This window comes from Salvelinus alpinus, chromosome 36 (genome assembly GCF_045679555.1).
Source record: "Salvelinus alpinus chromosome 36, SLU_Salpinus.1, whole genome shotgun sequence".
Taxonomy (NCBI): Eukaryota; Metazoa; Chordata; class Actinopteri; order Salmoniformes; family Salmonidae; genus Salvelinus; species Salvelinus alpinus.
The window spans coordinates 11,949,089-11,973,551 of record NC_092121.1 but is presented as its reverse complement, the minus strand read 5'-3'; the positions used below and the strand labels follow the sequence as shown (position 1 = coordinate 11,973,551).

General features: G+C 45.9%; 1 protein-coding gene across 2 annotated transcripts in view; it reads left to right on the top strand.

Annotated features, from left to right (window-relative positions):
* Window positions 1-24,463, top strand: part of LOC139565148 (collagen alpha-1(XI) chain-like) — a 105,981-nt gene that overhangs the window by 29,394 nt on the left and 52,124 nt on the right. Inside the window, exons 6-20 of one of the 2 annotated variants that reach the window (XM_071385260.1) lie at window positions 2,162-2,569; window positions 3,557-3,676; window positions 3,820-3,939; window positions 4,330-4,383; window positions 4,595-4,636; window positions 5,351-5,413; window positions 7,813-7,887; window positions 8,680-8,763; window positions 8,876-8,932; window positions 9,164-9,217; window positions 16,972-17,025; window positions 17,292-17,345; window positions 20,225-20,278; window positions 20,453-20,506; window positions 22,048-22,092. In XM_071385260.1, coding sequence (XP_071241361.1) covers window positions 2,162-2,569; window positions 3,557-3,676; window positions 3,820-3,939; window positions 4,330-4,383; window positions 4,595-4,636; window positions 5,351-5,413; window positions 7,813-7,887; window positions 8,680-8,763; window positions 8,876-8,932; window positions 9,164-9,217; window positions 16,972-17,025; window positions 17,292-17,345; window positions 20,225-20,278; window positions 20,453-20,506; window positions 22,048-22,092 — 1,338 coding nt within the window. The remainder of the gene's footprint in view (window positions 1-2,161; window positions 2,570-3,556; window positions 3,677-3,819; window positions 3,940-4,329; window positions 4,384-4,594; window positions 4,637-5,350; window positions 5,414-7,812; window positions 7,888-8,679; window positions 8,764-8,875; window positions 8,933-9,163; window positions 9,218-16,971; window positions 17,026-17,291; window positions 17,346-20,224; window positions 20,279-20,452; window positions 20,507-22,047; window positions 22,093-24,463) is intronic. The other variant, XM_071385261.1, reaches the window with a different exon arrangement.

Here is a 24,463-nt window from a genome sequence, read left to right as displayed (position 1 = left end):
TCCAGCATGACAACGACACGAAGCACACAGCCATGGCAACTAAGGAGTGGCTCCGTAAGAAGCATCTCAAGGTCCTGGAGTGGCCTAGCCAGTCTCCAGACCTGAACCCAATAGAAAATTTTTGGAGGGAGCTGAAAGTCCGTATTGCCCAGCGACAGCCCCGAAACCTGAAGGATCTGGAGAAGATCTGTAGGGAGGAGTGGGCCAAAATCCCTGCTGCAGTGTGTGCAAACCTAGTCAAGAACTACAGGAAACGTATGATCTCTGTAATTGCAAACAAAGGTTTCTGTACCAAATATTAAGTACTGCTTTTCTGATGTATCAAATACTTATGTCATGCAATAAAATGCAAATTAATTACTTAAAAATCATACAATGTGATTTTCTGGATTTTTGTTTTAGATTCCGTCTCTCATAGTTGAAGTGTACCTATGATAAAAATTACAGACCTCTACATGCTTTGTAAGTAGGAAAACCTGCAAAATCGGCAGTGTATCAAATACTTGTTCTCCCCACTGTATGTATGCAATGAAATAATCTGTTATACAGTAGTTGATGATGTGGGTTTCTGGCTGCTAGCAAAGAAACCAGGTTGTAATTCCATCTGTAATTGGTGAACAGGGACACACTGTAGATGCTAACATGACACACACAACCTTACAACCTCAGTAAAACTGCAAATGGACACAAAGACATGGATTGCGTTCTGCACCTTCAATAAAACCCAGATGGTCCCTGATCATAATTTGATTATGGAACAGAGAGTGTATTTGTCTGGACTGCTTTAGAGTTGAACTCACAGAGCGATATTTCCAGTTTGAGTTCTCTCTATGCTGGCTCAGTCAGGGCTCAACATTTCAGAGATACAGTTTCATGTTGAGGCTTTGTGCAGGTCCTGACTACACAGCACAGTGCTGGCTGCTACAGCTGCTTCCTCAGCCCCTTGTTTCTCAGCCAACAGATAAAACGATGAACAAGCAGCATGCATATCAATAAGGTCTGCCAGAGACCTGCCCTGCCCTGCCCTCTGTAGCCCAGCCAATCCCAGCCTTGGCCATTTACTGTATCACATGATTTATCACTACCCAGTCTTCTCGGCCTAAGGGCCCGGAACACACCACTAAAACACAGGGAGGCCAGAGCAGAATGAGACATCAGTCAGTCAGCATCAGAAGAAGCTCCTCTCCCTGTCTTTGATAGTGAGCCAGCAGCAGAGTGGTGCGTTTCTCCCTTGGCTGTGTTGAGCTGCTTCAGCTTGAACACACACAGCCAGGAGCATCGTAAATCTCACAGGATATCACCACTTTGGCTCTTCCCCTCTTCACCGGGCCTGCTTAGGCAATGGGATACACTTGGGAGAGATGAGTTATATTATGATGTATGTGTGTGTCTTTATGTTTGAGAAAAGTGTTTTGGAGAGAGGGAGAGCGGAAAAGTAAGAAATATTGATTCATGTGGCCCGCAGGGAGATACTGTCAGGGTCTGTGAGAACAGTATTCTGTGTGTAGCCTCCTACGCCTGGCTGTGTGTCTGGGTGTGTCCAATTGCTGGCACTGCTCCTGGGAATGTCTATCAGTGTCAATCAGACGTAGAGCGTGTTAGCTATTCTAGATCTACAGCTGAGAAACCTGCTCTGTGTCCAATACCTTGTCAGCATCACTCACTCTACTCACTTTATATCCTCCTCACACTGACCCTGTTTACAAACCATCACAATCTCCTCATCAAAGTATTTACCAGACCAGATCTTCAACAACGTTCTCGTACAAAGGTCTTCAGTAATAGTGACAGACATGGATATGAGTTAAAAAAGGACATGCATGACATTTATGTTGACATATTTTAACAGCCCAACAGGGTCATAAACACACTGACCCCTGACCTCATGAGAAAGTATGTCCTCTCTGTTGACAGGCCAGTGGTAAACAGTGATAAATAAACAGTAGTCTTGGTGTGTGTGTGTGTGTGTGTGTGTGTGTGTGTGTGTGTGTGTGTGTGTGGGGGGGTGGGGGGGTCTTGATCTATGCCTGGCCCTACTGGATGTGTGCATAGTGTCTCTCTTCTCCTGGCTTGTTATGTTTCAGGTATTTCACCATGTTGTTGTTTCTCTTGTTCGTGCCCCACCTCCTCCCTTGCCCCCCCTCCCCCTTTTTAATAAAAGACCTCTCAACTTAAACCTGATCCCATGATACAAAACAACGAGCCAGCGGAGCCAAAGAAACGCTCCAAAAAAGACAGGAAAGGAAAAAAGGACAAAAAGAAGCGTGACAAGAAGGGGAGGGGCAAGAAGGAGTCGAGGAAGAAGAGAAAGGAAGGAGAGGCGGGTCCAGAGGAGGAGGGTTTCGTCCAGGTGTCCACTGTTTTGCCTGAAAACCAATCTCAAGAAACCTACTATCCCACTGAAAAGCCATCTACGATGGAACTGTTCACCCTTGAAGCTGTCACCCCATCTGAAGCCCCTGACCAGACCACCATGATCCCAGAGAGGCCCACACACAGGCCTGACTCTGACATTGAGGACCCCTCCGTGGTGCCCAGTGCACTGCCTGAGTCAAAGGTCACTGAGGAGGTAGACTGAAAAGTTACAATGCAGCTCCCCTCCCCCTCCATCCCATCCCTAACAGAGCACTGACCCACTCTCCCAGAATGCCTCATCTACACCCTCTGTCAACCTGCTCCTCTCCTCACTATGACCTCTAACCTAACCAGCACTACCCTAATCACCTCCTCCTCTTCCAGGACTCACAATGGAACACGGAGAATCCCTGCATCCCTCTAGATCTAGATTAAGTAGAATATGCAGACAATCTAGAATTTAGACTGTGTTCTACACTGTGTTATAACACATAGACAACTGTGACTCAATTGTCACAGTAGTTGTTTATGGGTTGCAAGACATTAATATGAATCTAGTTGTGTGGGTAACACTAGTTCTGTCTTTTGTAGTACCTGTAGTTGAACACACATATCTGAGTAAGTGGTATGTATGAGGTGTTGTGTGTTGTAGTTTTTCTGTGATGTCTCCTTGACCTGAGAGTTTATGTCCTTACACAAACCCAGTCCAAACCTTTGATTTTAAAGCTATACATGTATCCAAATGGTATGCCTCCTATGTTGCATTCAGTCTTTCAAAAGTTGTTTTGTCAGCAAATATGTTGGTAAAAAAATAAGTCCCCATGATTGAAATCTCTAAAGGTTATCGTTTGCTACTTTTGCTAATTTGCTGAATTTGCTTATTTTCATACTCTGGCTGTAATGGCTGTCATAATCCATGTCATGCTGCCATCACTACCTGGTTGTGAAATATTCCATCACCATAGGATGATTAATAACACACACTGAGGCTTGCTACATGTATGACCTGCCTATTCCCATAACCAACACTTGTGCTGCTAACTAGCTTAGCAAACTGTACGCCGTGATAGGCTGTGTAAAATGGAAGCGCTGGGCAAACTCAGTGGACTGGGCAGACAGACAGACAGACCATGATGTTGCCCAGTGTCTCCATGGTTTCTGTTACCATGGTTCTGACCTTAAACGCTCTGGCCTTGTGCAGGAGGAGAGGCTGGACAAAAAGCCCCAGATGGAGGAGTTTGACGACACCTTCTACGGCGACCTGTACGATGACCTCGCCGTCTCCATGGTAACAGTGGGTCCCAATATCAGCGAGTACGAGGTCAGTTGAATTGAGACTTTGATATACTGTATGTTCATACGGTGAAGCTCAGTTTTAGCACCACCATCATGTTCAGTAGCAGCTCAGTTATTAATGTGGTCATTGGATCATGTGATTTACTGGCATGTTGTGTGGACTCGTAGGCTGTAGAGTACGAGGACATAAGTAACGAGACAGAGAACCAGGAGTATGAAGAGTATGAGACGTACGAGGACGGACATGGCTTTGCAGAGAGAGAGGGGGCTGATACCTGGGATGGAGAGGTAGGCCTCATCAATCATTCAGTTAACTGTATTCACTCAGAGACAACTGAGACTGCTGTACATGACCTACAACTGTATTCACTCAGAGACTGCTGAGACTCCTGTACATGACCTACAACTGTATTCACTCAGAGACTCCTGAGACTGCTGTACATGACCTACACCTGTATTCACTCAGAGACTGCTGAGACTGCTGTACATGACCTACAACTGTATTCACTCAGAGACTGCTGAGACTGCTGTACATGACCTACAACTGCTGAACACACAGTAGGCCATCAATCACCTCACACGTCAGTTCATGTGTCTCTCCGTCTGTGTCTGTCTGTGTCTGTCTGTCTGTGTCTGTCTGTGTCTGTCTGTGTCTGTCTGTGTCTGTCTGTGCCTCAGGCCAGTGGCAGAGCACTGAAAGGAGAGAAGGGAGAGCCTGCCATCGTTGAACCGGTGAGCTTGAGTATTCAGACATAATATTGAACATGGAAATCAATTTTAGGCCCTTAAGATTTTAGTTGAGGATTTTTCTTTCAAGTCAGTGTTTTGTTCATGTAATCTTTATGACTCTATAAAGACTATATGGAGTATTTATGTTGAAATATCTCTGATATGTACTGAATGTGTTTATATGTCATTGTCATATCTCTGTGATGTTGTGCAGGGTACACTGGTGGAGGGAGCAGTCGGCCCCCCAGGACCAGAGGTAAAACCCCTGCTCCAAGTCATTACCACTACATCATATTACATTGAAACTACATTGATACTACATTGATACTACATTGATATTACATTGAAACTACATTGATACTACATTGATACTACATTGATACTACATTGAAACTACATTGAAACTACATTGATACTAGATTGATATTACATTGATACTACATTGATACTACATTGAAACTACATTGAAACTACATTGATACTACATTGATACTACATTGAAACTACATTGAAACTACATTGATACTAGATTGATATTACATTGATACTACATTGATACTACATTGAAACTACATTGAAACTACATTGATACTACATTGATACTACATTGAAACTACATTGAAACTACATTGATACTACATTGATACTACATTGAAACTACATTGAAACTACATTGATACTACATTGATACTACATTGATACTACATTGACACTACATTGATCCTACATTGATACTACATTGAAACTACATTGATACTACATTGAAACTACATTGATACTACAGTGATACTACATTGAAACTACATTGATACTACATTGATACTACATTGATACTACATTGATACTACATTGAAACTACATTGATACTACATTGAAACTACATTGAAACTACATTCATAACTATTACTCCATTGTATTGCCATATTGATACTATGGACCAGTGCTGATTGACTGTGTGTTTATTCTCCAGGGTATTCCAGGTGGACCAGGACCAATGGGCCCCCGAGGACCCAGTGGAGACCCAGGTGATTTGGTGAGTATCCTCCCCAGTGGCGTATTGACCCATAGTGAACTGTCCTCTGAGACAGTATGACCACAGTCAGGGTCCACAAGGACTGTCCTCTGGGACAGTAGACCACAGTCAGGGTCCACAGGGACTGTCCTCTGGGACAGTATGACCACAGTCAGGGTCCACAGGGACTGTCCTCTGGGACAGTAGACCACAGTCAGGGTCCACAGGGACTGTCCTCTGGGACAGTATGACCATAGTCAGGGTCCACAGGGACTGTCCTCTGGGTTTGACCGTAACCACAGATTGACCACAGCCTACACAACAGGTCAGGGATGCTGTGACCTCACTGTGGTCTTGACCGTAACCTTATGGGTTTAAGGGATTAAAGGACTGGTGATGACTCATGTGTGGGTTTGACCTAATTCACTCTGTTGGACTGTGTGTGTGTGTATGTGCGTGCCTTTGTGTGTTTGTGTTCCCTCCCTGAAAACCGCCTCACTCCCACAGACACAGACCAACAGATGCTCAGTCGTCTCTAGTGATCTCAAGGATTTTTAATGATGTTGTTGTAGTTGAAAAACATGGAGGTCTTCTAGGTTTCACCTCAAATCAAACACATCAAATCAGATCATCAAACAAACTCTTCTTCCAAAGCAGATCAGAAACAAATGTGAAAACAGTGTTCCATAATCCTGCCTGTCTACAGTATTTCATCTTCATTGTTTGTTATGCCTTACAGTATACAACAGTATTCTCAGTGTGACAGATACTGCAATAACGGTTCCTATTGAGACAAAGGCCTTTGTCTCTGCTGCAGAGAGTCTAGGTGATTGTCAGTTTGGGATTAGCTCTAATTCTTTATGAGGTGCTTATGGGTACATTAGGCTTCTGATAGGGGCATCAAGCAGAAAATCATAAGCTGTTTCCCCTCCTCTCTAGAGACAAGCTAATTGATATGAAACAATGAGTGAGTGACATGCCCTCTGGAACTGAAGCAGAGGTTGTTTTAACAGAGATTGGATTTCAGGGATCATTCTCATGTGTTTAGCTTTACGTCCGTCCACATTGGAACACTCCCACTGTACATACTTGTGTTTACAGGCCTGTACTGTACATACTTGTGTTTACAGGCCTGTACTGTACATACTTGTGTTTACAGCCCTGCATTGTACATTCTTGTGTTTACAGCCCTGTATTGTACATACTTGTGTTTACAGGCCTATAATGTTGTCAGGCTCCTCATTATGAATGGACCAAGGTGCAGCGTAGTAGGCATACATTTTCCTTTATTAAATGAACACCGAACAAAAACAACAAAATACCAAACGAAACGTGAAGCTAATAATAGTGCTGACATGCAACTATCCATAGACAAGATCCCACAAAGCACAAAGGGGAAATGGCTGCCTAAATATGATCCCCAATCAGAGACAACGATAAACAGCTGCCTCTGATTGGGAACCATAACAGGCCAACATCGACATATAAAACGCCTAGATGACCCACCCTAAATCACACCCTGACCTAACCAACATAGAGAATTTTAAGCTCTCTATGGTCAGGGCGTGACAAATGTACATACTTGTGTTTACAGGCCTATACTGTACATACTTGTGTTTACAGCCCTGTATTGTACATACTTGTGTTTACAGGCCTATAATGTACATACTTGTGTTTACAGGCCTATAATGTACATACTTGTGTTTACAGGCCTGTTTTGTACATACTTGTGTTTACAGGCCTATACTGTACATACTTGTGTTTACAGGCCTATAATGTACATACTTGTGTTTACAGGCCTATAATGTACATACTTGTGTTTACAGCCCTGTATTGTACATACTTGTGTTTACAGGCCTATAATGTACATACTTGTGTTTACAGGCCTATAATGTACATACTTGTGTTTACAGGCCTGTTTTGTACATACTTGTGTTTACAGGCCTATACTGTACATACTTGTGTTTACAGGCCTATAATGTACATACTTGTGTTTACAGGCCTATAATGTACATACTTGTGTTTACAGGCCTGTACTGTACATACTTGTGTTTACAGGCCTATACTGTACATACTTGTGTTTACAGCCCTGTATTGTACATACTTGTGTTTACAGGCCTATACTGTACATACTTGTGTTTACAGGCCTGTATTGTACATACTTGTGTTTACAGGCCTATAATGTACATACTTGTGTTTACAGGCCTGTACTGTACATACTTGTGTTTACAGGCCTATACTGTACATACTTGTGTTTACAGGCCTGTATTGTACATACTTGTGTTTACAGGCCTATAATGTACATACTTGTGTTTACAGGCCTATACTGTACATACTTATGTTGTTCACTGTATAAACCCTCATACAGTCATGACTAGTATCCTCCTCCCTCCCTCTCTCTCTCCCTTTGTCTCTCTCAGGGTCCTCCAGGACGTCCTGGTTTAGCTGGGGTTGATGGGATACCTGGTCCTCCAGGAACAATGCTGATGTTACCAGTAAGAATTATATAAAACTCTCTTTATTTAAACTTCCCTCAGCTGAACACATTCTCATGTTCAGTTTCCATTGACTATGGCTGAATCCCAAATCACTCCCTCCCCTCTGCCCTCAATTTGAGCATTCACGCGTGTCCAAAAGTGTCCAAAAGCTGAGGGAGAGAACATTATCGAAGGTGTAGGGGCTAATTAGACCCTCAGATAGCAGGGCTGCAGGCTTTACTATCCCGACACGCACTGCAATATGTTTGTAGCATGTGCAATTTCATACAAAAGAGATGTGCCTGATTGTATTCCACGTGCATTTGTTTTTGTCTGATTTTGAGACTTGACACAAATACCTCCAAATTAAATATTTAACTTTTACTGACGTTTATATCTTGTAAAACGACAGGAGGGATTTGTTCATTTGAATTTCATGCTTGTTTTATTATTTAAAAGTAAAACATGAATTGCATCGTTCAAGTCAAGAGTGTGCGGTTTGGGACTCAGAGTGTGGTTTGGGATTCCCCATATGTGAAGCCCTCAGTCTTCTGGTGAGTTGCTAGTTAGCTAGATAAATACTAACATCGATTGATATAAATTACTTTATTAATAGCTAGCTAGATATCTTAACCAATGTCTTTATATATGAAAGCTTAACCTCCTGAGGGAGGGCAGTAACGGCTCTGAGCCACTAGGTGGAGCTGTGAGATTGAATGCTGATGAGGCCAGATGAAATCTACATTGTGTATTCCCATAGACTTATACTGCATGTATTTAGGTTGATCACTCTACCCCTTTCTCGTGTAGTTCCAACATGGTGGTGATTCTCAGAAGGGGCCTGTGGTGTCGGCCCAGGAGGCTCAGGCTCAGGCCATCCTGCAGCAGACCAAGGTAACGTCCACCTGTCCACTACAACTATAACCTGGAACATCATTACTCCTTTTACATTACAAATGAGCCTTAACTTATCTAACAATGTCCTTCTTACCCTTGTTTATTCCAGATGTCGTTGAAGGGACCTCCAGGTCCACTGGGTCTTACAGGGCGATCCGGCCCACTGGTAGGATACCCACCTAGTTCAAACCAAAGGCCACAATCTTAAATTCTACCTTATTCTCTATCTACACCTAGCAGATACTCCCCTGTCTACAGTCCACCACAACCTCATTGACCAAAGCCCCTTTTGTCTCCATGCACATACAAACAATCAGCAATCTGATCATCACTAATGTGACCTAACAGGCTATTCTTGTCCTTGTTTGGTCTGACTGTCTTTCCTCTCGGTGTTCAGGGTCTTACTGGTCCCTCTGGACTTAAAGGTGACGCTGGAGAACATGGCCCAAGGGTAAGAGGATATTCTATTTTGACTTGCTACCACAGAGCAGTCAAGGTCCATTTAGATTTTGATATATCCTGCTGGTCTCACTCTCTCTGTCCCTCTCTCTGTCCTCCCCCCTCCCTCTTCATCTCTCTTCTCCTTCTCTCCACCTCCCTCTGTCTATTCGTTCTCTCTCTCTCTCTCTCTCTCTCTCTCTCTCTCTCTCTCTCTCTCTCTCTCTCTCTCTCTCTCTCTCTCTCTCTCTCTCTCTCTCTCTCTCTCTCTCTCTCTCTCTCTCTCTCTCTCTCTCCTCCTCCCCCTATCTTTGTCTATTATCTCTCTCCCCCCTCTCTCTGTCTATTCTATTTGTCTCCTCCTCCCCTCTCTCTGTCTATTCTCTCTCTCTCTCTCTCTCTCTATCTCTCTCTCTCTCTCTCTCTCTCTCTCTCTCTCTCTCTCTCTCTCTCTCTCTCTCTCTCTCTCTCTCTCTCTCTCTCTCTCTCTCTCCCCTCCCCCTCTCTTTGTCTATTATCTCTCTCCCCCCTCTCTCTGTCTATTCTATTTGTCTCCTCCTCCCCTCTCTCTGTCTATTCTCTCTCTCTCTCTCTCTCTCTCTCTCTCTCTCTCTCTCTCTCTCTCTCTCTCTCTCTCTCTCTCTCTCTCTCTCTCTCTCTCTCTCTCTCTCTCTCTCTCTCTCTCTCTCTCTCTCCTCCTCCCCCTATCTTTGTCTATTATCTCTCTCCCCCCTCTCTCTGTCTATTCTATTTGTCTCCTCCTCCCCTCTCTCTGTCTATTCTCTCTCTCTCTCTCTCTCTCTCTCTCTCTCTCTCTCTCTCTCTCTCTCTCTCTCTCTCAGTGCATGCTGGGTGTTTTTGGAGTCTGAGTGTTTGGTGTGGAAAGCTCTATCCTAACTAACTTTCTTGATTCTTTTCTTTACATGTTATTTTCTATGGTGGAGGGTTAATGCAATATTTGTTTTTGGCGGTATCCAAAGTTTTTTTTTCAAAGTTAGGGTGGAAGAGGACAGAGTAACTTTCCTGGGGGTTGGAAGGTGTAGTGTGCGCAATGGCTTCTCAGCCTAGCGCGGAGGAGACGCTGTCTATACAGCATGGATTCAGGTGTGTTCCTGAGAACGGAGTTAAGGTGGAGGAGGTTCTGCTCGCGGTCGGTGAACAGGTAGGAGCTGAGTTTATACATTCTGCTTCTAGAATGAACAAAGCTGTGGTTGTGTTCATGAAAAGGGCTAATTTGGTCGGTAGGCTAATTGCTAGCGGAATATTTGTAAGGGATGTGTTGGTGTCAATTTCACCTCTCTCTACCCCTTCAACAAGAGTTGTAGTGGCAAATTTGCCTCCGTTTATCACGGATGATCAAATTAGGAAAGAGCTGAGTCGTTTTGGTAAGTTTGCTAGCGGTTTCCGTGTACTGTCAGCAGGGTTTCAGGCAGATGCCGTTAAACACGTTGTTTCGTTCCGGAGGCAAGTGTTTATGTTTCTGAACAACAACGAGCAACAGCTAAATGTGCATTTTAAAGTGAGGCATGGGGAGGGGCTCTATGCAGGTTTTGCCAGCACAGATAGTCTACGGTGTTTTGAATGTGGGGATTTGGGGCACAAGAGCTTTGCGTGCCCACATAAAGGCCGTAGACAAGGTGAGGATACAAGCGCAAATGGGGGAAATCGAGGTCAAAATGCAGGGGGTAAGGAGATGCAGACAGCAGAGGCTGGGCCTAGTCAGTCTAGAGATGGTGGTGTAGATGAGGCTGGGCCTAGTCAGGCTAGAGATGGTAGGGTAGTGGAGGCTGGGTCTAGTCAGGCTAGAGATGGTGGAGAAGCAGAGGCTGGGTCTAGTCAGGCTAGAGATGGTGGGGAAGCACAGGCTGGGTCTAGTCAGGCTAGAGATGGTGGGGTAGCTGAGGCTGGGCCTAGTTATGCTATGGAGGGTGGTGTAGAGGGTGCTGGGTCTAGGCAGGCTATGGATGGTGGTATAGCAGAGGCTGAGTCTAGTCAAGCTATGGATGGTGGGGTAGCTGAGGCTGGCCCAAGTCATGCTATGGAGGGTGGTGTAGATGATGCTGGGCCGAGTCATGCTATGGAGGGTGGTGCAGATGATGCTGGGCCGAGTCATGCTATGGAGGGTGGTGTAGATGATACTGGGTCTAGTCAGGTTATTCTAGTGGATGAGGAGAGTATAGTGGGGAAGTGTAAGAGATTAGGGGGGGAGGAGGAGGGTGTCAAGCGGAAAAGGAAAAAGGGTGTGGACAAAGGCACCATGGAAATGTTGCCTGTTGCTGTGGGTGAGGCCCTAACCAGAGAGAAAGAGCAGGTGGTCAGGGTGGGAGATAGAGAAGAGGAGGAAAGTGAGTCTGAGGAAGAGGATGAGGAGTTATTTTTTTCAGACTCCTCTTCAATTGGCCCGGAGCTGACAGCCAGTCAACCAGAAGGGTCTAAGTACACGTTGAGAGAACTGACAAGGTTCCTGAATGAGACTAAGGGGAAAAAAGTTAATCTTGAGGCTTTTTTTCCTGATTCTAGAAAGTTTGTAAGATCAGTACAACATGCTATGAGAAATGAGGGGCATGGTGTCCTCTCACCCAAGAAACGGTTTAGGTTGAGGAAGTGGGTCACAACAGTGCGTAAAGGTTTACCTTCAGACACTGTTTAAATGTTTAATTTCTTACTGACACTGGGGCTTTTTGAGCTTTCCTATTGGTCTATTTCTCTGCTGGCTTTTCTCCCACTTCTTATGGAGACTCTTTGGGTAGGCTCGCTTAATATAAATGGTGCCAGAGATGCGGGAAAGAGGAGTGTGTTGGGTGAATATGTAAAACAAAAGAAAGTACAGGTGTTGTTTCTGCAGGAGACGCATAGTGATGTGGTGAATGAAGTTGATTGGGGGCTCTGGTGGAAAGGGGCAAGTGTGTTGAGCCATGGGACAAATCTTAGTGCAGGGGTGGCAGTCCTTTTTGCACCGGGTCTGGCTGTAAAAATTTGCTCCTCAAAGGAGGTGTGTAGGGGCAGGTTGCTTGTTGTTAAAGCAGAGATTAACAACATGGGTTTTGTCTTTATAAATGTGTATGCGCCTAACACAGGGAGAGAAAGAGGGGTTCTATTTGGGAGTCTTAGACAGGAACTCTCACAAGTAGCGCCTGAGGAGACGCTGGTGATCGGAGGTGACTGGAACTGTACAATGGATTTTACAAAAGACAGAAATGGGGAAGAGCCTCATTCAGTGTCAGTGGGAGTGTTAAGGGACATCTTTAATCAGTTTGACCTAGTGGATGTTTGGAGAACTAAACATCCAAACACAAGACAGTATACGTGGGTGAAGGTTTTTGGGGCTAGGGTGAGTGCAGCTCGACTTGATCGTTTTTACATGTCCAGGAATCAGAGCAATAGGCTGCTGGGTGCTACCATTCTCCCAGTGGGGTTTTCGGATCACCACATAACCATGGCTCGGCTGTCTATTTCACCAGGGCCCCGGCAGGCATCTTATTGGAAGTTCAATGTAAAGCTCTTACAAGATGCCACTTTTTGCTCAGGTTTCCAGACTTTTTGGGAAAGATGGGGGCAGCGAAGAGAGGAGTATGAGTCTCTGAGTCAATGGTGGGATGTGGGGAAAGTGCAAATTCGGCTTTTCTGTCAACAGTACACAGCTCTCTCATCCTCAGAGGCTAGGAGAGTATTGGGGGAACTAGAGCGGTGTATTAGTGAGATGGAGGTAGAGATGGTGGGGCAAGGCAATGTAGGCCTCCAGGCTAACTTAGCCGAATTACGTAGGGACCTGGGTAGTTTTTTCCAGGTTAAAGCAAAGGGAGCACTTGTAAGAGCTAGGTTCTCCATGCTCAAGGAGATGGATGCTCCCAGCTCCTTCTTCTTTGGTTTGGAAAGACAGAGCAGTGAAGCCAAGGGTATGCATTGTCTACGGCTGTCTGATGGGCGGGTGACCTCTGTGGTGGGGGAGATGCGGGAGCGGACTGTGGAGTTTTATACTGAATTGTATAGGGCAGAAATGTGTGATCCTATGTGTGCTCAGGTCTTGTTCGCAGGACTCCCTAAGCTCTCTCGGGCACAGAGGGATGAAATGGACATTCCTCTGTTGTCACATGAACTGGCAGAGGCCGTAACCCAGATGTCCCCCGGTCGTGCACCCGGGGTCGATGGACTTCCAGTGGAGTTTTACAAAAAATTCTGGGGAACTATTGGACAGGATTTCTTTTGCGTGTTGCGTGAATGCGTCGAGGTAGGAGAGTTGCCGATGAGCTGCCGTCGGGCGGCACTGACTCTCCTGCCCAAAAAAGGGGACTTGTGTGAACTTAAGAACTGGAGGCCTGTGGCATTACTCTGTGCGGATTATAAGATATTTGCCAAGGTCCTCTCTAACAGACTGAAGTCCCATCTGGACTCTATAATACACAAGGACCAAACATATTGTGTACCGGGACGCTCAATCACGGACAACTTGTTCTTGATTAGGGACATGTTGGACTTGTCGAGAGGTTCTAATGTGAACTTTGGACTGGTCTCTTTAGATCAAGAGAAGGCTTTTGATAGAGTGGATCATGAGTATCTGTTTAATGTGATGTCTGTGTTTGGGTTTGGGAAGAGCTTTGTGAACTGTGTGAAGCTGTTGTATGCTGGGGCGTCATGTATGGTTAAGGTGGGAGGGGCGCTCAGTAGGCCTGTCTGGGTGAGACGGGGCATTAGACAAGGATGCCCTCTATCTGGGCAGCTGTACACACTAGCCATTGAGCCTTTTTTAGGACTGCTACGCAGGAGACTGCGGGGAGTGTGCTGGACAGGCATGGAGGTGGTGACAGGAATAGCAGTCTCAGCATATGCAGATGATGTTTCTGTGATGGTCAGGGATGGGCAAGATATGCAGGAGCTAGAGACCAGTCTGAAGGTGTACGAGGGAGCTTCATCAGCTAAGGTAAACTGGGGAAAGAGCAAAGCTCTGTTATGTGGGGCATGGGGGGATAGGGCTCCTCCTCTGCTTCCAGGGGGTTTGCAGTGGGGTTGTGAAGGGCTTAAAGTGTTGGGGGTGTACCTGGGCTCGGAGAGGTGGGTCAGCAAGAACTGGGAGGGGCTGTCACAGGCAGTGGTGTCAAGACTGGCCAGGTGGAGGTGGCTCCTGTCCCAAGTGTCATATAGAGGGAGGGTGCTGATAATCAACAACCTGGTGGCATCTTCCTTGTGGCATAAACTGGCTGTCCTCAACCCCCCCGCCGGTCTGCTTGCAGACCTGCAACGCAAGCTGGTGGACTTCTTTTGGTCGGGCCATCACTGGCTGAAGGCAGCAGTGTTGTACATGACCGTCCACGAAGGAGGACAGGGCCTGGTGGAACTGGAGAGCAGGATGGCTGCTTTCCGGCTAAAGGCGGTGCAGAGACTGCTGTACCATACTGATGTTGGCTGGAGGGAACCAGCATGCGCGCTGCTGAGGAGAGCTGGCGGATTAGGGTTGGACCGGCAGCTGTTCCTCATGAAGCTGGAGAGGCTGAGTACAGCAGGTCTCTCAGAGTTTTACTCTGCGGTGCTGAGGGCCTGGCAGCTGCTAAGGCCCACACGAGAAGGGGGTGTGGAGCCTGGGCAGTGGGTGTGGGAGGAGCCTATTTTCCACAACCCAGCCATCCCTTTGAGATCGGTTCAGTCGGCCACCCTGCAGAGGCAACTGATGGCAGGGGGTTTACAAAGGCTAGGTGACCTGAGACTGCTGGGAGAGGAGGGGTGGAAAACCCCGGAGGTCTTGGCGCAACAAACAGGAATAACGTCTCTTAGGCTGCTGGAGAGATTCCTGGAGGAGGTCCAGGAGGCACTGTCTGAGCCGGTAAGGGGGGTGTTTGAGAGGCCAAAGGGAGAGGGGCCACCAATGTTTCCGCCACTGCAGGTGACGGCAGAGACTGGAGACTGGCAAGGGGGTCTGGAGGACTTGTTAGATTTTAACACTCCGAGCCTGGGGGAGTTTGAGGGGGTGGGAGGTAAAGCCATCTACAACCTCTGCGTTAAGGTTAGGAACATTAGAAGCCTAACAGGAGTGAAGGCACATCAGTGGCAGGGGGTATGTGGGGCGGAGAGTATGGTGGGTTTTAGATGGAGGGCGCTCTACAAACCCCCAGTACCAAAGAGGTCAGGGGACCTCCAGTGGAGGGTTCTTCATGGAGCCCTGGCCACTAACAGCTGGTTGGCACGGGTTGATCCGGGAATTGGGCAGGGGTGTCCTTTCTGTCAAATGAAAGAAACTGTGATTCATGTGTTTTCTGTGTGCACCAGGTTAATGCCTTTAATGTCTCTGCTGGAATGTCTGTGTGACAGGTTGGGGGTGGTTTTTGCTGTTGGGATGTTTATAATGGGATACAGGTATTCGAGTAAGGAGAAAGAAAAATGTGTTTTGTTGAATTTTCTGTTTGCTCAGGCAAAATTAGCTATTTGGCTAACAAGGAGAAACAGGGTCAAAGTTGGGGGGATAACAGACCCTTTACTACTGTTTAATGGGATGGTCTCTGCGCGCCTTAGGGTTGAGTTTGAGTTCTATAAACTGATCAAATGTGTGGAGATGTTTGAGGAGATATGGTGTGTTGGGGGGGCTGTCTGTATTGCTGGGGAAGATGTTTTGGATATACGGTTGTAGGAGAGGGTATTGTTTTTGTGTATGGTGATGGTGGTTTGTATCATGTGGTAGATGGAAAGGTGAGTATGGTACATGTATGCAGTACAGGATATATTTTTGTTTTTTTATTTTAGGGGGGGGTGAGTTTTAAATGAAATGAGAATGTTTCAATAAAGAAAGACAAAAAGTCAAAAAGTCTCTCTCTCTCTCTCTCTCTCTCTCTCTCTCTCTCTCTCTCTCTCTCTCTCTCTCTCTCTCTCTCTCTCTCCTCCTCCCCCTCTCTTTGTCTATTATCTCTCTCCCCCCTCTCTCTGTCTATTCTATTTGTCTCCTCCTCCCCTCTCTCTGTCTATTCTCTCTCTCTCTCTCTCTCTCTCTCTCTCTCTCTCTCTCTCTCTCTCTCTCTCTCTCTCTCTCTCTCTCTCTCTCTCTCTCTCTCTCTCTCTCTCTCTCTCTCTCTCTCTCTCTCTCTCTCTCTCTCCTCCTCCCCCTATCTTTGTCTATTATCTCTCTCCCCCCTCTCTCTGTCTATTCTATTTGTCTCCTCCTCCCCTCTCTCTGTCTATTCTCTCTCTCTCTCTCTCTCTCTCTCTCTCTCTCTCTCTCTCTCTCTCTCTCTCTCTCTCTCTCTCTCTCTCTCTCTCTCTCTCTCTCTCTCTCTCTCTCTCTCTCTCTCTCCTCCTCCCCCTCTCTTTGTCTATTCTCTCTCTCTCTCTCCTCCTCCCCCTCTCTTTGTCTATTATCTCTCTCCCCCCCTCTCTGTCTATTCTCTCTCTCTCTCTCTCTCTCTCCTCCTCCCCTCTCATTGTCTATTCTCTCTGTCTCCTCCTCCTCCCCAACTCTGTCTATTTTCTCTCTCTCCTCCTCCCCTCGCTATGTCTATTCTCCCCCCCCCTCTCTCTGTCTATCTTCTCTCTCTGTCTATTCTCTCTCTCTCCTCCTCTTCCCCCTCTCTCTGTCTATCTCTCCTCCTCCTCCCCCTCTCTCTGTCTATCTCTCTCCTCCTCCCCCTCTCTCTGTCTATCTCTCTCCTCCTCCCCCCCTCTCTGTCTATTCTCTCTCTCTCCTCCTCCTCCCCCTCTCTCTGTCGTTCTCGCTCCTCCTCCCCCTCTCTCTGTCTATTCTCTCTCTCGCCTCCTCCTCCCCCCCTCTCTCTGTCTATTCTTTCTCAGGGTCCCCATGGTACCCCAGGTCCTGCAGGACTCAACGGGAAGTTAGGAAAGAGGGTGAGACTTCTTAGTGAGCTGTGTGACTTTGTCGTCCTGCTCCAGAAACCTAACAGTGGACTGTAACTCTATACAGATGTTCTGAACTGTTGTTGTACTCTTTGATCAGATACAACCAACTGTTACTACAAGACATCTTTTCTCTCTCGCCTTGCCTGTCCCTTCATTGACAGTAGTGTCAGTGGTAGTGTGTATGTTATGAGTGTTAGGGTGTGCTGTGTCCCTGGCAGATGGCTGTGTTACTCTGTATGTGTGTCCTCTTCTAGGGCCGGGCCGGAACGGATGGAGGGCGTGGAGCACCGGGGGAGACAGGGGGAAAAGTAAGCTCCCTTAAATCACATTTCATCACAGTGCAGTGGGTGAAAATCAAAGTAAATTGTGTTAAGGTAGAAACTCCGCTGCTCAAGTTTGTTTGTGTTTAGTGTACAGTGGATAGTTTGTTTGTGTGTAGTGTACTGTACCTGCACAGTGGATAGTTTGTTTGTGTGTAGTGTACTGTACCTGCACAGTGGATAGTTTGTTTGTGTGTAGTGTACTGTACCTGCACAGTGGATAGTTTGTTTGTGTGTAGTGTACTGTACCTGCACAGTGGATAGTTTGTTTGTGTGTAGTGTACTGTACCTGCACAGTGGATAGTTTGTTTGTGTGTAGTGTACTGTACCTGCACAGTGGATAGTTTGTTTGTGTGTAGTGTACTGTACCTGCACAGTGGATAGTTTGTTTGTGTGTAGTGTACTGTACCTGCACAGTGGATAGTTTGTTTGTGTGTAGTGTACTGTACCTGCACAGTGGATAGTTTGTTTGTGTGTAGTGTACTGTACCTGCACAGTGGATAGTTTGTTTGTGTGTAGTGTACTGTACCTGCACAGTGGATAGTTTGTTTGTGTGTAGTGTACTGTACCTGCACAGTGGATAGTTTGTTTGTGTGTAGTGTACTGTACCTGCACAGTGGATAGTTTGTTTGTGTGTAGTGTACTGTACCTGCACAGTGGATAGTTTGTTTGTGTGTAGTGTACTGTACCTGCACAGTGGATAGTTTGTTTGTGTGTAGTGTACTGTACCTGCACAGTGGATAGTTTGTTTGTGTGTAGTGTACTGTACCTGCACAGTGGATAGTTTGTTTGTGTGTAGTGTACTGTACCTGCACAGTGGATAGTTTGTTTGTGTGTAGTGTACTGTACCTGCACAGTGGATAGTTTGTTTGTGTGTAGTGTACTGTACCTGCACAGTGGATAGTTTGTTTGTGTGTAGTGTACTGTACCTGCACAGTGGATAGTTTGTTTGTGTGTAGTGTACTGTACCTGCACAGTGGATAGTTTGTTTGTGTGTAGTGTACTGTACCTGCACAGTGGATAGTTTGTTTGTGTGTAGTGTACTGTACCTGCACAGTGGATAGTTTGTTTGTGTGTAGTGTACTGTACCTGCACAGTGGATAGTTTGTTTGTGTGTAGTGTACTGTACCTGCACAGTGGATAGTTTGTTTGTGTGTAGTGTACTGTACCTGCACAGTGGATAGTTTGTTTGTGTGTAGTGTACTGTACCTGCACAGTGGATAGTTTGTTTGTGTGTAGTGTACTGTACCTGCACAGTGGATAGTTTGTTTGTGTGTAGTGTACTGTACCTGCACAGTGAATAGTTTGTTTGTGTGTAGTGTACTGTACCTGCACAGTGGATAGTTTGTTTGTGTGTAGTGTACTGTACCTGCACAGTGGATAGTTTGTTTGTGTGTAGTGTACTGTACCTGCACAGTGGATAGTTTGTTTGTGTGTAGTGTACTGTACCTGCACAGTGGATAGTTTGTTTGTGTGTAGTGTACTGTACCTGCACAGTGGATAGTTTGTTTGTGTGTAGTGTACTGTACCTGCACAGTGGATAGTTTGTTTGTGTGTAGTGTACTGTACCTGCACAGTGGATAGTTTGTTTGTGTGTAGTGTACTGTACCTGCACAGTGGATAGTTTGTTTGTGTGTAGTGTACTGTACCTGCACAGTGGATAGTTTGTTTGTGTGTAGTGTACTGTACCTGCACAGTGGATAGTTTGTTTGTGTGTAGTGTACTGTACCTGCACAGTGGATAGTTTGTTTGTGTGTAGTGTACTGTACCTGCACAGTGGATAGTTTGTTTGTGTGTAGTGTACTGTACCTGCACAGTGGATAGTTTGTTTGTGTGTAGTGTACTGTACCTGCACAGTGGATAGTTTGTTTGTGTGTAGTGTACTGTACCTGCACAGTGGATAGTTTGTTTGTGTGTAGTGTACTGTACCTGCACAGTGGATAGTTTGTTTGTGTGTAGTGTACTGTACCTGCACAGTGGATAGTTTGTTTGTGTGTAGTGTACTGTACCTGCACAGTGGATAGTTTGTTTGTGTGTAGTGTACTGTACTATTGTTGTGTTTGGCAGTTAATCTGACTGATCCAATTTACTATGTGTTCCTGCGAGTTAGCAACAGAATTGTGAACGAATTAATGTTTCCGGGGAAATTGTCGAATGAGGTCTTCATTTTCACTTGCTAAATAACCCTAGAGCTATCAGAGGTTCTAATGCTGAGTTTAGTAGTCATATTGACCACGCCAGCGATTCAATAGTTTACAGCTGCAGGAAGAGCTTGGCAAATAAATGACGCTCCCCTGGACAGCAGTGTCTTTATCGGTCAGAACAGTGTTCCAGAACAGAACAGCTAACACTCTGGGCTCGCAGTCCCAGCCAGAGACACTACACACACACACACACACACACACACACACACACACACACACACACACACACACACACACACACACACACACACACACACACACACACACACACACACACACACACACACACACACACACACACACACACACACACACACACACACACACACACACACACACACACACACACACACACGGAAGCCAGAGTATTAGCTGTTCTGTCCTGTTCTGTGCTAAAACACTGTTCTGACAGATAAAGACACTGCTGTTCACACACACACACACGCTGTTCCCAGTTAGAGCTAATAACACACTGCCAGATGGGAGAGTCCACAGGGAAGGAATCTCAATCTATTGTGTGTGTGTGTGTGTGTGTGTGTGTGTGTGTGTGTGTGTGTGTGTGTGTGTGTGTGTGTGTGTGTGTGTGTGTGTGTGTGTGTGCGTGTGCGTGTGCGTGTTGTAACTATGTTTCGATCTCATGCTCTTGAGTCTATTTATCCTCAGGGGGACAGAGGCTTCGACGGACTGCCAGGTCTCCCAGGAAACAAGGGCCACAGAGTGAGTGAGGACTAGCAACCCAAGTCCACACTGTCTGTCTTTCGCTCCTCCTGAGACTGTGTGCGTGTTTTGACATTTGTGTTTGGGAAGAAATTGTGACTGCTGACGTGTTTAATGGCATTGAACATCAAGTCTACATATGCCTTACACAGTATATCATGTATTTTCTCCTAGGGGGAGAGAGGGAAGCCTGGACTACATGGGCCTGATGGAGAGTCAGGAGAAAAGGTGAGGACAAAAAGCAACCATACATGTACTATAGGGTCCTGCGGAGTAACCATACCCAGCATCCCCTTCAGCAAAGTAACCATACCCAGCATCCCCTTCAGAAAAGTAACCATACCCAGCATCCCCTTCAGCAAAGTAACCATACCCAACATCCCCTTCAGCAAAGTAACCATACCCAGCATCCCCTTCAGCAAAGTAACCATACTCAGCATCCCCTTCAGCAAAGTAACCATACCCAGCATCCCCTTCAGCAAAGTAACCATACCCAGCATCCCCTTCAGCAAAGTAACAATACTCAGCATCCCCTTCAGCAAAGTAACCATACCCATTATCCCCTTCAGCAAAGTAACCATACCCAGCATCCCCTTCAGCAAAGTAACAATACTCAGCATCCCCTTCAGCAAAGTAACCATACCCAGCATCCCCTTCAGCAAAGTAACCATACCCAGCATCCCCTTCAGCAAAGTAACCATACCCAGCATCTCCTTCAGGAAAGTCCAGGAAACATGGACCCCAACAGGAAACATGGACCCCAACAGGAAACATGGACCCCATGGGCAGACACAGAATTTGAATTCCATTTCTATGTGTGCTGCATATTGAAACCAGAGCCACATACCGTTCTGTTTAATATACGGACATACATATTATACGAAAAAGTACGAAAATGTATGCACCCACTAATGTAAGTCGCTCTGGACAGGAGCGTCTGCTAAATGAGAAAAATGTCAAATGTATTATGCTATACATGTGGATCCAGTTGAAACCCCTTTTCCATGAGGCAAGGTAAAACTGAAGGACGCCATTACCATGATCGGTAGAGGAAATTCTCCGACAGTACCACAGCTGAGCAAAGCACCCAGATCAAAGCACTCACCATTCAGATGAAATTGAAAAACGTTGCATTTTTAATACATCTCTGTCGTTCTGGCTTTAGTTCACTCAACAACAAGCAATGCAAAAATCAATGATTAAAACCCAGTGAGGATTCAAAATTAATTTCAGACAAATTTTCGGCTATTGATGATGAATTGTGGTCAGGACAAGGCTTGTTAGTTATGTGAAAGGGGGATAGAGGACGGGTGTGATGTTAGTTATGTGAAAGGGGGATAGAGGACGGGTGTGATGTTAGTTATGTGAAAGGGGGTTAGAGGACGGGTGTGATGTTAGTTATGTGAAAGGGGGATAGAGGACGGGTGTGATGTTAGTTATGTGAAAGGGGGTTAGAGGACGGGTGTGATGTTAGTTATGTGAAAGGGGGATAGAGGACGGGTGTGATGTTAGTTATGTGAAAGGGGGATAGAGGACGGGTGTGATGTTAGTTATGTGAAAGGGGGTTAGAGGACGGGTGTGATGTTAGTTATGTGAAAGGGGGATAGAGGACGGGTGTGATGTTAGTTATGTGAAAGGGGGATAGAGGACGGGTGTGATGTATTACGTAGACACATCTGTCAGTCAACTGATTTCTTTAATGACAGAGAGGCACATGAAGAGAGGACAGTATTCTCTCCCTGTTGACTCTTTCTCGTGTCATTTTTTAGGGTTTAGATGGACCCGTAGGGCCGAGTGGACAGCCCGGCGAACCTGTGAGTAACCACGTCACTCACTCACACGCACGCACGCACGCACGCACACACACACACACACACGTTCCTCCACCCATCAGGCGGCTCTATGACCGCAGTGTGCCCAGGCTGATTGTCTACGATTCACACTCCATCTTTATCCCAGCAGGGGAGGAGGAGGCCCAGTGGGGCTCTGCCTCTCTAAATGGATCACCCAGCGACCAAAGAAATAGAGGACTGTATTAGACATGTTAGGAAGGCTGTGTTAAGGCTCACACTGAATGTGGATCTACCGATCGTTTACCGTTCAGCGCGCTGTTGAGGCCGTCTGAGTCAGAATCGTGCAAAAATGTCATTTTCCGTGATTCAACATGTAAAATCGGTTTGCACTCGGTTCGCAACTACAGTACTCTACACAGGCAAACGCTATTGGTGTGTCCGAGCCCTTAAGTACAGAGACTCAGGGAAATAGAGGAGCTGGGGTTTTGGATGAGAGAGAAGGGAAGTGAGGGGGAAGGGGGAGAGAGGGAGGGAGATAAATGTGAGAGAGGAATTCAGTGGGTGGTGAATGAGATAAGAGCGAGTTAGAGAGTGAAGGAAAGGGAGAGAGAGATGGTAGAGATGAAATCCTGGCCTGAATGATTATATTTCCATATCAATCACTTCAAGGGAGATCACAGATGTGGCTTTGGAACAGGTGGCTTGGCGGAGGTACAAAGAGTGATGCTGACAAAAACAACACACGCAGCGACACCCCCAACCCGCTTCATCTCTCCTCACAGACACACACACGCAGCGACACCCCCAACCCGCTTCATCTCTCCTCACAGACACACACACGCAGCGACACCCCCAACCCGCTTCATCTCTCCTCACAGACACACACACGCAGCGACACTCCCAACCCGCTTCATCTCTCCTCACAGACACACACACGCAGCGACACCCCCAACCCGCTTCATCTCTCCTCACAGACACACACACGCACTCTCACACAAATACACACTTGCCCATATGCGCACAGGCACATTAACTCGCTCTTCCTCAGACACTCACACACACATACACACACAGACACACACACTCAAACATACTTACACTATCTCTCAAACACGCACACATAAATGCATGATGAGTACACAGAAACACACACAAACACGCATACAGACGCACACACATATATACTGTATATACAGTACCAGTCAAAATTTTGGACACACTCATTCAAGGGTTTTTCTTTATTTTTTTAATATTTTACATTGTAGAATAATAGTGAAGAGATCAAAACTATGAAATAACACATGGAATCATGTAGTAACCAAAAAAGTGTTGAACAAATCAAAATATATTTGATATTTGAGATTCTTCAAAGTAGCCACCCTTTGCCTTGATGACAGCTTTGCACCCTCTTGGCATTCTCTCAACCAGCTTTATGAGGTAGTCACCTGGAATGCATTTCAATTAACACGTGTGCCTTGTTAAAAGTTCATTTGTGGAATTTCTTTCCTTAATGCGTTTGAGCCAATCAGTTGTGTTGTGACAAGGTAGGGTTGGTATACAGAAGATAGCCCTATTTGGTAAAAGACCAAGTCCATATTATGGCTAGAACAATTCAAATAAGCAAAGAGAAATGACAGTCCATCATTACTTTAAGACATGAAGGTCAGTCATTCCTGAAAATGTCAAAAACTTTGAAAGTTTCTTCAAGTGCAGTCGCAAAAACCATCACGCGCTATGATGAAACTGGCTCTCATGAGGACTGACACAGGAAAGGAAGACCCAGAGTTACCTCTGCTGCAGAGGATAAGTTCATTAGAGTTACCAGCCTCAGAAATTACAGAGTTCAAGTAACAAACAAATCTCAACATCAACTGTTCAGAGGAGACTGAATGAATCAGGCCTTCATGGTCGAATTGCTGCAAAGAAACAACTACTAAAGGACACCAATAAGAAGAAGAGACTTGCTTGGGCCAAGAAACACGAGCAATGAACAAGACCGGTGGAAATCTGTCCTTTGGTCTGATGAGTCTGAATTTTAGATTTTTGGTTCCAACCGCCGTGTCTTTGTGAGGCGCAGAGTAGGTGAACAGATGATCTCCGCATCTGTGCTTCCCACCGTGAAGCATGGAGGAGGAGGTGTGATGGTGTAGGTGTGCTGTGCTGGTGACACTGTCAGTGGTTTACTTAGAATTCAAGGCACACTTAACCAACATGGCTACCACAGCATTCTGCAGTGACACGCCATCCCATCTGGTTTGTGCTTAATGGGACTATCAACTGTTTTTCAACAGGACGCAACACACCTCCAGGCTGTGTAACCTGCCTAAATGACTACCGACCCGTAGCACTCACGTCTGTAGGCATGACATGCTTTGAAAGGCTGGTCATGGCT